The 14416-nt window shown below is 39.8% G+C and overlaps 1 protein-coding gene across 1 annotated transcript in view; it reads left to right on the top strand.

The window, feature by feature from the left end:
• abtb2b (ankyrin repeat and BTB (POZ) domain containing 2b) overlaps positions 1-14416 on the top strand; it is a 220103-nt gene that overhangs the window by 133459 nt on the left and 72228 nt on the right. The window contains exon 3 of the mRNA XM_072592641.1: positions 12702-12848. Coding sequence (XP_072448742.1) covers positions 12702-12848 — 147 coding nt within the window. The remainder of the gene's footprint in view (positions 1-12701; positions 12849-14416) is intronic.

Raw genomic sequence — 14416 nt, 5'->3', positions numbered from 1 at the left:
ATGTGAACATCTTATTCTCTGTAATCTAACCTGCATATTACTACAAATCACTTCAGCATTTTGAACAATTTCCTTGGTAGACATTTACACAGAAAATAATGCTTCTCATGTTCAAAATAATAGTTTACACAAGTCATACAAAGAGTTAGATATTTCGCCATAACATGGTTACATGTATTTATTAAAATATTCTGTCTTGCCATTTTCTAATATTTTAAATTGAAGGTTTCAGCCTGTTCCTATGCTTCGACTTTCTATTCTCATTCAGAGCTCTGACTTCATGATTTGGATTGTATAAACTAAGCATGTACAATCCACCTAACTTGCAGTGATCAAGTTATCCATTCAACGTTGCTATCAGGATATATTTATCCAGCTTTTTAGGAGTTTGAGCTAAAAGATTTTGATAATTATTTGAAAGATCTGGAAGCCAAATTTCAAAACCTTGGCTCAAAATAAAGACTATCTAGGGGTTTTTTTTTTAGAAAGAAGATTGAGCAACTATGTGCAAAGGAGAAAAAGGTCACTAATTATACACCAGTTGTAGCTTTATTGTAGTCATCATAAATCTCAAGCACTACATTAAACTTAGACAGTATCTTTAATCATTCTAACTGAGGCTTTTTTTTATTCAGAAACAACATGCATTGTGAATTAAGCATCCTCATTTGATTATCACATGTTGTACTGACCAAATATAAAAACATGTTAACTGCTGGTAGCTGTCAGAAACAGGATTATGTGGAGATATGAGAAAGTATATTGGTCAAAAAATATTCTTCTACTGAATGGTTGTGTATATCTGTTTGGAATGAAATGCAAAAATGATGTACAAATGCCCATCCTAGTTGCCTTGGTCTACCATGAGGCGCTCACACTGTAGACAAACATCATTATATATCACTCATTTTTCATCCATTAGCACGCATTTATTAATTCTCACTAATTCATTTATTAGGTGATGCAGTTACGTTATCTTCAGTATTTAGGCTGACATGAGCAGTACATGTATTTTGGAATGGAAGCAGAATTAGTCACTATTCACGATTGTCCACTTAAGCATAAAGGCACAATACCTTGCCACAGTCCAGTTAGGATAGATGGTACCTTTCCTTATTCCAGTTGGATCATCAGTTACGTTTGGGAAAAACGAGTTAGCTGATGTTTTAGAAGTCTTCAAAGCTTATTTGAGTGAAGCAAGTTGAAAGACATGAAACCTTTGATTTTTGACCTCCTCTTTTAAGAGGATCATCTGGAGAATTGTGTACAGTACTGGTTGCCATACTTGCGGAAGGACATTAATGAGTTGGAAGCAATTCAATTCAGAGATGATTTACTAGACTCTAACCTGGAATGAGAAGATTACCTTATGATAAAGAGCTATACAGTCTAGAAGAGTCAAAATAACTTAATTGAAACACAAGACCCTGAGCAGACTTGACTGGGTTGATGTGGAAAGAATGCTTCCTCTTGTGGGAGAATCTAGAACCAGGGGTCATACTTTAAAAATAAGGGGTTACCCATTTGAAACAGAGGTGAGGAAACATTTTTTTCTCAGAGGATTGAGTGTCTTTGGAATTCCTTTTGTCAAAAGGCAGTGGATACAAAATCTTTAAATATTTTTATTGCAGAGATAGTTTCTTGATTACCAAGGTGATGAATGATCATCAAGGATATGGAGGAATGTAGAATTGAGGATAAAATCAGGTCAGCCATGGTCTCATTGAAACAGGTTCGAAGGGCTGAGTGGCCTATTCCTATACTGAGATCAGACATGGGAGGACAGCAAATGGTGAGTGATCGTCGAGCAAGGGCAGTGGAAAGTACAAGGATTGAGCAAATACTTCCAAGGATAATGGTGAGGGTGATTATGGAGGATAGAGGAAAAGGTATTTAGAAGCTGGAGCAGGTGGTAATGCTATCGGACTGAGGATTTATGTAAGCATGTGATGAGGGAATGGATGGGAAGAGAACCACTGAGGATTATATTTTCCAAAAACTACGCCCAACACACACAGCTCAAATGCAGCCTGCATTCATTGATGCTTCTCGTCCCTTGGATTGTCAGAGGATACGGCAGGATACAGATCAGTTGGAGGCTTGGACAGAAAAATAACAGATGGACTTTAGTCCGGATAAATGTGAGGTGATGAATTTTGGAAGGTATGAATGGAAATTATACAATGAATAACAGAACCATCAGGGATATTGATATGCAGAGGGATCTGGGTGTGCAGACCCACAGATCACTGAAGGTGGTAGCACAGATAGATAAGGCAGTAAGAAAGGCCTATGGTATGTTTGCCTTCATTGGACGGGGCATTGAGTATAAGGATAGACAAGTTATTCTGCAGTGTTATAGAACTTTAGTGAGGCCATACTTCGAATATTGTGTATAGTTTGGGTCACCACATTACCAGAAGGATGTGGATGCTTTGGAGAGGGTACAGAACAGGTTTATCAGGATGTTGTCCGGCCTGGGGGATTTTAGCAATGAAGAAAGGTCAGACAGACTGGGTTTGTTTCCACTGGAATGCAGAAGGTTGAGGGCGACCTAATAGAGGTTTACAAGATTGTGAATGGCATGGATAGGTTGAAAAGTATGAGGCTTTTTCCCAGGGTGGAGGGGCCAATTACTAGGCGACACAGGTTCAACGTGTGAGGGTGGAAGTTTAAAAGAAATGTGTGAGGCAAGTTTTTCATCCAAAGAATGGAACGCCCTGCCTGAGGAGATGGTAGAAGCAGACACAATAGCAGCATTCAAGAAGCACCGCAACAAATACATGATTAGCAAGGGAACAGGGGGATATGGATCTTGTAAGTGAAGACACTTCTAGTATGAAAGGGCCAAATATGGCAAATGGTGGTGGTGCAGGCTTTGAGGGCTGAAGGATCTGTTCATGTGTTGTGTTGTTCTTTGTTCTCTATTACACATCATGCTACTCAATCTCACCATCTCCAATAATGAAACAGGTGTAGTGAGAAGCAGAGGATACGTAGAAGTTGAAAAAAAGGAACTAAGTCAGATGTAGCAGTGCCAGGCGATCAAGGCAAAGAAAATGCCCATTTTTACATGAATTATTTATTCATTCACACAGTGTTTGTTGTTCATTTCATTTGTCCGAGCAAAGGTGCTGGTGCGCTGTGTTCTTGAACTCTACTGTGTGTCTTGATGACCATTTCAGAGAGGTGGTTCGAGTCAGTCACATTGTTGTGGGTCAGGAATCACAGGCCAGAAATCAGATAAGGATGGCTGATTTCTCCATGCCTGATGGATCTGTGATCAGGCACCTGCTGTTCCTAATATATATTAATATATATATTTCGGTGTAAGGCACAGTTTTGAAATTTGTGGATGATGCGAAATTTTGAAGTATTGTGAACTGTAAGAAGGATAATGGAGAATTTTTAAAAGAATCAGGAAGGGTAGAATGGGCAGCCAAGTGGTTGATGAAACTTATTGCAGAAAAATGCAACGTGATTAGTTTGGTAGGAAGAATGTGGTGAGGTACAATTCGAAATGAAGAGCAAAGGGACCTGGATATATAGATGCACAAATCCTTGAGGGTGACTGTACAAACTGAGAGCATAGGTAATAAAGCATATGGTATCCTGGAAGCTTTATAAATATTGGCATAGAGAACAAGAGCAGAGAGGTATGCTGAACTTCTATAAAATGCTAGGTCAGCTTCAACTGGTATTGCATTAGAGCGATTAGACTGCATGCAGAAAAGATTCACAAGAATAGTTCCAAAAATTACAAACTTCAGGCAATGGAGACAAATTGGAGAATTGGAACTTTCTCTCTGGAGAATTGAAAGCTGAGAGGAGATTTGCTAAAGGTCTTCAATATCACGAGAAACCTAGATAGACTATGCAGGGAGAATCTGTTCCCATTGGTTGAAGGATCAAAAACCAGAGGGCACTGATTATAGATGATTAGCCAAAACAAGCACTGAAGACATGAGATAAACCTTTTGTTTAACACAGCGAGTGTTGAGGATCTAGAATGCACCAGCCTGAAAGTGTAATGGAGCCATATCAACCACAACTTTCAGAAGAGAATTGGATCATTGACTGAATTAGAACACTTTTCAGTGAGCTGAATTGCTGTAACTATTCAATCATTCTATCAAGAATATTAGTGAAGCAGATGGATTTTTATGCCACTTCAGTAGTTGCATGGATACCACAGCAGATAATAGCTTTTTATTATAGTTTAATTTGATTAAATATAAATTGTGGGATTGAAATTCCATTCTCTGATTCATATAGTCCATGCCTCGAGGTTACCAGTTGTGTAAGTGAACCATTAAACTACCTTACCTCTAATCTTTGCTGGAACATCCGTTAGTGGGATGTTAAAACCTACTTCTTAATACACTTCCTGCAATTATAAATTCCAGTGTCCACGTTTTTCTGAAAACTGTCAAAACGAATTAATTTACACTGTCCTTAAACACTTCCACTGTAGCACCATCACTGGCAAAAATATATTATTGCAGTATGGTAAACTTAAAACATACACAAAAGAATTCATAAGGAAAAATGTAAAAAGGTGCACAGAATGCGTGACCTTACACTGGGGACTCTAATACTGTTCAGTTCTGAGGAAGGGTGACTGGACCTGAAATGTTAACTCTGCTTTCTCTCAGGACATGCTGCCAGACTTGCTGAGTTTCTGCAGAAATTTCTGATTTTGGTTCACCTGGGCGTTAACTATATTAACAGAAAACTACTGGAAGCTAAACCGCAAATGCCTATAAAAATACCTTTCAGTGGTCTGTTTATCACTTATTTTTTTACTGCAAGTCTATGTCAAAATATAATGAACATTACATTGTTCTTACTTTAACAACGTAGCTGACAGGACCTCCCTTTATCAGAAAGGGGGAGAGAGAGAGAGAGAGAACTGATATTCTGGGGTATGCTGAACATGTACCTCATCTGGAAAATGACATCATTTCAGGCTAATCAAAGCCAGTTTGTAGAGCTAAGGGTCTCATAAATTCAGATTCAAACATGTCTATGTACAGTAATTTTGGTCTGTAACAACAAAGTACAGGAAACCTCACTCTGCATTTTGCTCACTATCAAAACATTACTGTTGACTGTTAATAAAATCTTGTTTTTAATGAGATTCCAGAAACAGTTTTAATCCATACCAGTTATGAAGCAGTTTAGAGATCAAGAGATAAAGATGTAACTTTGGTGGATGAACTGACTGGGTTTTTTCTGCATATTTAGTTGTAACTTACCCCAAAGCTCTTCCTTGTGCTGTGATATCACTTCTTGATTTCAAGAGTTCTGCTCTCAGCTTTGTCTAAATGTAATCTTTTGATTTAAGATTATTGGCCCACAATTTTGAAGAGTTCAGAGAGCTCAATCAAAACATCAAGTAAAGCAACTTGTAAATAATTCCCCTTAGCACAGTTATAATGTGACTCCAAGTGTTTAAGTATACCTGAGTTGTAACCAGAACTCTTGTTTTACTTTGGTTCCCTGTGAAAGCTGTTAGGTTTGGCCAGACGTAGCCCCCGAGTAAAGTACCTCTTGCAATCACGGCTACACACCTAGCTTTTATTTTTAAGTCATGAACATACTGCATTTACTGTCATGAGAGACAAGTGTCAATAATTCAAAATGACTTGAGTGCAGAGAAATCTGCTTTACCAATTTCCACCTTCAGCAAGCTTAGAGATGTGATGGTTCATGACAACAAAACTCTTGTCAATTTATGCCATTCTTCTTTTCCATAGTCATTTTGAAACAATGAGCACTAATTTCCTTGTGCTAACCATCCTAAGGTAGACAGGACTTGTTGAGGGTTGTAACCTGGATGTTGTACTTGGCTTGCTCTCTACCCTGATTCCTGATGAAGAGCTTATGCCCAAATGGCCGATTCTCCTGCTCTTCAGACGCTGCCTGACTTGCTGTGCTTTTCGACTTTCCTCTCTACCCAACAAGAATATGTCTTCTCTCAGATCTGTTAGTTGCGGTACTGTCCGTGAGGCTGCGCATGATCCATGCATCCACAGTGTTGTCTGTCATCTTCACTTTGTTTTATGCAAAATGAATTATGACCATGTTATCGCTGTCAGCCGTGGCCTGTTCTAGAATCCAATTTGTGCATAGAAATCTCCCACAAACAGCAATGAAGTAGTGATCCAGTCATTGCTTGCTGCAGGATAAATATAGAGAGAACTGCTCGCTGTTTATCAAATAGAGGCACCTGAGCCAACAGATAGGGCTTCTCTTTTAAATCTCACGTGAAAGATGACACCTTGCGTGTGACAACGTTCCCACGGTATAGGCTGTCTTCTCTTAAAGAACAGAAATCAAAGTGTCACTAACTTTGCAGCGGCTTAATCATCTGACGCCATTACAGAGATGGGTCTTGGTGAGAGAGTGCTCAGCATCACTGCCTGAGGTGATGTGGATAAGGTTGTCTTTCAGGGAAGTGAAAGGCAGTCACTCCTACGACCTGGACTGCAAATGTATTATTAACTAGAAATACAAAATTGGGTTGCTTCTCTCAACAGTGATGACTAGACTTCAAAAATATTTCATTCACTTCAGACATGAAAAATACCTTACAAATGCAAGCCTTTTGTTTGTTCTTTAAAAGGTGCAAATAGCCATGACATAAATACTTGTAGTACATGCAGGACTGTAGAGTGACCCAACTCATGGAGGGCTGCGTGCCTTGGGAGGAGCATGCAGGATGACTACCTCCATATCATAAAACAGACACTATGGGACACTGTACTGGTACACCACAGACATCCACCTTATTCTTCCTCCCACTGGGAAAAATTTGGAAGCAGCACATGCTCACAAAATAAAAGACTTTAACCATTTACGTTCATTTAATAGAAAGCAACAAGGTGGAGCATTCATGCACTAGATGTTGTGATAAATCCTGATAGTTTGTCTTGCTATGGCACAGGTTAAGGAAGTTGGAGGAGAAAGGATGTATTATTAATGGATTAGATAATCCTTACTTCATCTCTCCTGTGATGTCCCACTGCTTCCTCTTGAACTGAGAGGGGTTTTACCATCCAGTTCCTCATGGGTTCCATTTAGGGTGACTTCAATATGGCCACAGCTTGAAAAAGGCATGAACAGCTGCACCGGTGAAACAATGGCACAACCCATAAAACGACAGATGTAGTTGTTTGACAAAGGTCCTCAGCAGGTTACATTTTAAGAAACAGTAGCTGACATTATTGAATTGTCCAACCTTCCAGTGTTCATTCTATTTAAGTATTAAGTCTTGACAGTACAGGTTTGCAGCATTACATTACATTAACATTAGAAATGTTAAACACATTTTTTATTTAAGACCAAATGCAACCCTGCACCAACTACCCTGGAGAGCTGTGAGCAGAACATTGTCCCCTGTACTTGATGAGTCATTGCTGACTGTCATGTTCTAGGCCATTGTGTACTAAATTAATGTTTTGTTCATTCATTTATTCAGCAATGATATTTGTTGTCCCGTTGTTCACTCTTAATGCATCCATTGAATAAAATGTAATGATTGCTGATTGGATTGCGACAATTTAACACTTCATCAGTTGCCCCAATGAAAAACTGTCGGACAATGATTGAATTGGTAACTACTTAGGTATTTTTACACCCTGGTTATAATTTCACCTTGATGATAGCAAAAGACAAATTCCAATATGTTTGACATTACGTTTTTCAGTTTACAGTCTTGTGTTCCATTTATAAAGCTCCAACATCACCACTTATTCTGGATCAGTTCATGAAAAGCCACTCTTGTTCTCCTTGCATTTTTTTTATTGGTAAACTGAACTTTGAAAGTCTCTTCAGCTGAACTTAATAATTCGTTACAAATGGGTCGACTAAAAACCTCAAGCACACAAAGATTGCTGCATTGATTTTCAGTTCTTGAAACTGCCAGATTAAAATAATACTGTGGCTTTGAATAGTTATGAAGCACCATATTTATGCTCTTATTAAAAGGGCCTCTATTGATTTTACCACAAGCATCTTCAGAATCACACACTGCAAACCACAGCACCTGGCTGGCTGGAACAAACAGATAAGCATTATCAAGCAGATAGGTTTGGACTTTTCAGCAGCCTTTTTTTAAAAAGCACATCAAGGATGAACAAAAAGTTGCAGCAACAGACAAGTTTACCTTTTAAAAAGATTTTACTAATAATTTTAGCTTTTTTTGTACATTCAAGCTTTTGATTTCACTTGCCTTATTGCTCTCCCGCAAGAGTCTCTGTAATTTCTGTTCTGGTTTGAATGGACAAAGCTAATGCTACTGTCACAAGTTATTTCAAAATCAGTGTAACTAGTGCACAGTAGTGGTCAGAAAAATTACATCATGCAGAAATGGTGTCTGCACAGCTTTTACTCAACAGCTGAAATGAACATTGAGTCTTATTAACTCTTAAATGGAGGCCATGTGTCAGAGGCAATGTGAGATTTCTCAAAGGTTTTAATTCATGTAATTGCCTCAGAGCAACCAGAGGTCTATCTAAATAATAGATTTCCGTGCTTGAACATCAAGTGTCTACATAAATAAGTATTATTACAGATTAACAGTTTGAACCATATTTGTGAAGTAACTCTGAGGAAAAACTAAGTGCACCATTGTACAGCACCATTCCCTGGGTCAGCAATGGAGCAAACTGCAGAGATATGAAACCACATTTCCAGCTATCGTGTGGATCATTGCTGTCCCTGGATTCCCTAGTCAATGGTTATGTTAGCATCAGTTGACCTTGCAGCAGGGGATAACAGTGCTGTGTGCAGTTGTTGACCTGTATCCTGTGAAAACAATTGCTCATGAACAGTTGGTATGCCAGGGGTTGAAGTGGTTGGCATTTATACCCATGCAATCAGTGAGGATAGCCTGGTTGTTCATTGCCCCAGCACAATGCCCCTCAGAGCAGAACAGAACATTACTGGAAACTTCAGCCATTATAGTTCATGAGATATTCACAGATTTGATTGGTATAATAATGTCTATTGCTTCTTGCTTAGACCATAAGAAGTAGGAACTGAATTAGACCAAAAAGACCATCAGTCCATTTTTGGATCATGGCTGATATGTGTCTCAAACCCTTCCCCTGCCTTTTTATCCCGTTACCAATCAAGAACCTACCTCTCTCTGTACGGAGAAGCGTCCTAGTAGATGAGTACAGAATATCAAACATATGTCCTGTGCTCTTCAAATTCTATTGGAGATTCTGGTTTCCTTCTGTAATGGTGTTACAATTGAGGAAATATAACTATAAGCACATGAGGAAGAAACTAGCCAGAGTAGATTGTAAGGGGAGTCGAGCAGGGAAGACAGAGTGGAGAGTGTGCTGCTGGAAAAGCACAGCAGGTCAGGCAGCATCTGAGAAGCAGGAGAATCATCAGGAATGAGGCTTCTGCCCGAAATGTTGATTGTGCTACTCCTCGGATGCTGCCTGACCTGCTGTGCTTTTCCAGCACCACACTCTCGACTCTCATCTCCAGCATCTGCAGTCCTCACTTTCTCCTAGCAGGGAAGACAGTGGAACAACAGTGGCAGGAGATTCTGGCGATAATTCAGGAAGCATAGCAGAAATTCATTCTAGGAAGGAAGATACCTTATAAGGGGATGATGAAGCCAGCAGTAGCATAAAAGCAAAAGAAAAAGCATACAATGTGGTGAAGATTAGCGAAAAGCCAGAGGATTGGGAACATTTTAAAACTGAGCAGAAGATAAAGAATAAAGCAATAAATTGGGGGATGAAATATGAGGGTAAGGTAGCCAGTAAGGTAAGAGGGAGGTAAGAATGGACATTGAACCACTAGAAAATAAGGCTGGACAAGTCGTAATGGGGAACGAAGAAATGACAGAGGTACTGAATAGGTACTTTGCATTAGTTTTCATAGACAGCAGCAAATTAGAACTTCAAGAGAGTTGGGAGCAGAGATGAGTGAAGTGGCCATCACTAAAGAAAAGGTGTTGGGGAAACTGAAGAGTCTGTACATGCATAAATCACCTGGACCAGATGGACTACTCAGTAGAGTTCTCAAGGAGATAGCTGAGGGGATTGTAGAGGCATTGGAGGTGACCTTTCAGGAACTGCTGGAGTCAGAGATGGTCCCAGAGGACTGAAAAATAGGTCATGGAAAGCCTCTGTTTGAGAATGTAGGGAGGAAGAAGGCAGGAAACTATGGGCCAGTTAGCCTGATCTCAGTTGCTGGTAAAATATTCAAGTGCACTATTAAGGATGAGATTATGGACTACTTGGAAGTGTGTGATAAAATTGGGCTGAGTCAGCACAGTTTTGTCAAGGGGAAGTCATACCCTTGACAGATCAATTAGAATTTTATGAGGAGGTAATAAGCAAGGAGAGCTGTGGTCTGTGGGGATTTCCAGAAGGCCTTTGAAGTACAGCACAGGAAGCTGCTAAATAAGCTAAGAGCCCATGGTGTTAGGGGCATGGATAGAGGATTGGCTGACTGGCAGAAGGCAGAGAGTGAGGATAAAAGGAGTCTTTCTCAGATGGCAGCCAGTGGGTAATGGAGTTATGTCCAATTGAAATCACAACGCTTCAAGTTAAGCATGAATGATCTGGATGAAGGAACTGAGGGCATTGTTGCTAAGTTTGCAGGTGATACAAAGATAAGTGGAGGGACAGGTAGTGTATAGGAAATGGAGACTGCAGAAGGACTTAGACAGGTGAGAAGTGTGGGCAAAGTGGCAGCTGGAATACAATGTGGGAAAGCATGAGGTAGGTAGGAAGAAAAAGGGCATTGACTATTTTCTAAATGGGGAAAGCCTTCAAAAATCTGAAGCACAAAGGGACCTAGGAGTCCTAGTTCAGAACACTTAAGGTTAACATGCAGGTTCAGTTGGCATTTAGAAAGGCAAATGCAATATTGCCATTCATTCAAGAAGGCTAGAATACAAGAGCAGAAATATACTGTTGAAGCTGTATAAGGCTCTGGAATATTATGAGCAGATTTGTGCCCATATCTAAGGAAGATATACTGGCATTGGAAGAGACCCAGAGAGGTTCACAAGAATGATCCCAGTGATGAAAGGTTTGTCATATGAAAAGTGATTGAGGACTCTGGGTCTGTGCTTGATGGAGTTTAGAAAGATATAGGGGGAATCTGATTGAAACTTCCAGAATACTGAGAGGCCTGAATGGAGTGCATGTAGAGAAGATGTTTCCACCTGTAGGAGGAACCACGACTTGAGGACACAGCCTCAGAACAAAGGGATGACCCTTTAGAACTGAGTCTAGATCAGAGTGGTGCTGGAAAAGCACAGCAGGTCAGGTAGCATCCGAGGAGCAGGAAAATTGACATTTCAGGCAAAAGCCCTTCATCACTCTGATCTCCAGCATCTGCAGTCCTCACTTTTGCCTTTAGAACTGAGATGAGGAATTTCTTCAGCCAGAGGGTGGTGACTGTGTGGAACTCGTTGCTGCAGAGGGCTGTGAAGGCCAAATCATTGAGTGTGTTTAAGACAGGGATAGAAAGGTTCCTGATTCATAATGGGATCAAGGTTATGCAAGGAAAGGCAAGAGAATGGAGTTGAGTAACACAGCAGCCATGATTGAATTGCAAAGCAGACTCAATGGGCTGAATTCTGCAGATGTCTCCCAATTGTATCTGATACCAGTAATGATCTAGGGCAGAGGAATATTTTGTATAAAGGACACAAAACTTTATTGAGAGCTTAGTGAATTATAAAGAGAATTTTAAAGAAAATGACTATAATTGGCTTTTCTGTCAGGACTTAGGCTCCCATCAGTTTGTTTTAAATTAGTTGGCATCACAGTTGATTCCTTAGTGGTACATTTCCAGTACTCACACTGGCTTTTGATGCTTTCAGTATCTCACAGCTGGCCTGTATGGGATCTGTACTCCAAAATGCATATGTTGATATGGAATACACTTATCTGGGGTAGCTGTTGCCAATAACACAGTTCAGCATTGTGTGGTACAAAGTGGGTCATGTTCCTGTCAGATGGAACCACTGTCCATTTTCTGCTACCAGCTGATTGGGCAGAGGCACAACATTTGGAAGCCAGTGAAAAAGCCAAACTTATAGACAGTTTACAGCCTCATTTTGATAAGTCTGACTGACATTTCCTTCAAGTGGTAAAGGTTCTTTGAGGGAACGGAAAGAAGAAAGTACTTGGGGAAAGTCACTTGACAAAAATCCACCACTGTTGAGAAAACATAATCTTCACAAACCAAATGCAAAATAAACAGACAGTACGTATTGTTATTCAGCATTATTTAAAAGATTTTTGTAACTATTATTTTAAATAGAAGTCAAATTCTTTGAGAATCTTTTTAATAAAGACAAGTAAAAATTATATTGCTTATTGGTGACCTGAAGAATAGGGAGTTTTGCATACTTTGCAAGATAAACACTACAAATGATGATTGAACTTGTGCCAGTTTGAAAAGGAGTTCCTGTGATAAGCAAGATATGTTAACTGGGTGATCAGGTGGCCAAGTTACTTTGAGTCGACTTCAGGAAGTGGTGCAGGCAGAACTGCCAGGTAAAGAAAGCAAAGTCATTGTAACTGGAAAGAGATTTGTTCTAAAGGGGAATTCAGATTATAGTTCCCATCACAAAGAAATGCTACAAGGTGATGGACGTTTACAGGTGAGTGCATGGAGATGTGTTACTGACCTGAGGCTCTGCTATTTTGTAGGTGTGCTCTCCTTGCCTGCCCACTTCAGCTTATATAACAACGGATTGTCAACGAAAGATGGTCGTGCTGATGCATACGCTCAACTGGAACTTCGAACCTTGGAGCAGTCCCTACTGGCAACATGTGTCGGGAGCATTTCTGAGCTGAGTGAGTTCATTGATTTTCACTGCCACAATATCTATTTGGAACATTTTTTCCAGAAAACGCATTCTCCCTTTTGAAAAAAAAACACTTTAGTCCGTGAAATGTTTATTTCAGCTATGTTTTCCTTTGAATTCCTGCCTTTTCTATCTGGAAGGTCCCTGATTTGAAATTTGCTCCCTTATTTTATTTGGGCTTTTAAAAAATAAAATCACTTGTGGGGTGTATGTGCAGCTGGCTGGGCTGGAATCTTATTGCCCGTCCCGAGTTGTCCTTGAGAGCTGCTGCTGGTGGTGAGCTGCTGCCCTTTGATGTAAAGCCACTCTCCGGATGGATGCTGACAGGCAGTGTGTCTGCTTACCTCTCTCTTTCTATTGATGTATTGAAAAGGCTTCGGGAAGGGATTGCGAGTGACTTTGTCTCCCTCCCTTTGGGAAGATGCATCCTCTTCTATAATTTCTTCCTACAACCTGTTTGAAATTCAGAATGAGAGGAATTATAACACTGAATTAATTCCCTTGGAGATTGTCATTAGTTCTGATTTTTTTTTTTGAAAAGTGCTAGGAAGGTTCCCTGTCACAATGTTTCTGGTCATTTGAACCAATATCTATTACACAATGTAAGATGCAGTTATTGAACAGTATTGTGGGGAATGTTTATATCTTTGTAACTCTATCCTGGTTGATGTAAAAATCTACTTTTAGAGTCTAAAAGTCTATTTTTAAGGAAGTTGCCTTCAGCTACTGTAAAACTCTGTTTGATCCCACAAAACCAAAGAGACCTCCGAACTTGATAACTGGGCTTGCTAATTGTTTTCAGTGTTACTCTCCACCAGCAGCACAGGGGCATGTGGGATAGGTGAAAGCTTGTAAATGTGGTGACATAGTAAATTGCCACCATGAATTGACATCCTCATCTAACTTGAATGGTTTAATGCTGAGAAGTATTCGATTATTACTGCACCTTACAAACATCATTCCATGGAGCTCAAGGTGGAAGCAGCCACACTAACATTGAGAGAAAGCAAGACCAAGACTTGGGAGAATCCAAGACATCTCAAGGAACCTGGTAGTGAGTGCTGCCTATTATTTGAACCTTTTAAACTAAGACCTCCATCTACCAGTTCATGTGAGTATGGCTGTCTATCAGAGATGAGAAGTGACTTCTCCAGTGTCTTTGTCAATGTACATCCTTTGCACACAGCCATCAACTGGATTTCCACCTCATTGCTGGATGTGAGACTTGGTGTACAATTGGATGCCACTGTTCCCTACATGGTAACAATGGCTGTACTTCAAAAGTAATTAATGCAATATGAAGTGCCTTGGAATATTATTAGTGCAAACACGTCCTTTCACTTCTTTCAGCTATTTTGCTCCACTATTGGGTATTAATCTTTTAGTCCTTATGTTCCTTTTTGTCTCTTACAGAACAAATGGATTTTCTTGATGTCTTTCTCACCATGTTTCAGCAAACCTCTTCAACCACACATGTGGTCTCTTGCTCAAACAGATTCACCTGCTTGGTTTCCACATCTGCCTTTTGGAGTCATAGAGTCATATAGATGTACAGCA

This window comes from Chiloscyllium punctatum, chromosome 22, assembly GCF_047496795.1.
Source record: "Chiloscyllium punctatum isolate Juve2018m chromosome 22, sChiPun1.3, whole genome shotgun sequence".
Classification (NCBI taxonomy): Eukaryota; Metazoa; Chordata; class Chondrichthyes; order Orectolobiformes; family Hemiscylliidae; genus Chiloscyllium; species Chiloscyllium punctatum.
The sequence above is the reverse complement of the archived record's forward strand: the minus strand, read 5'-3'. Positions and strand labels throughout refer to the sequence as shown.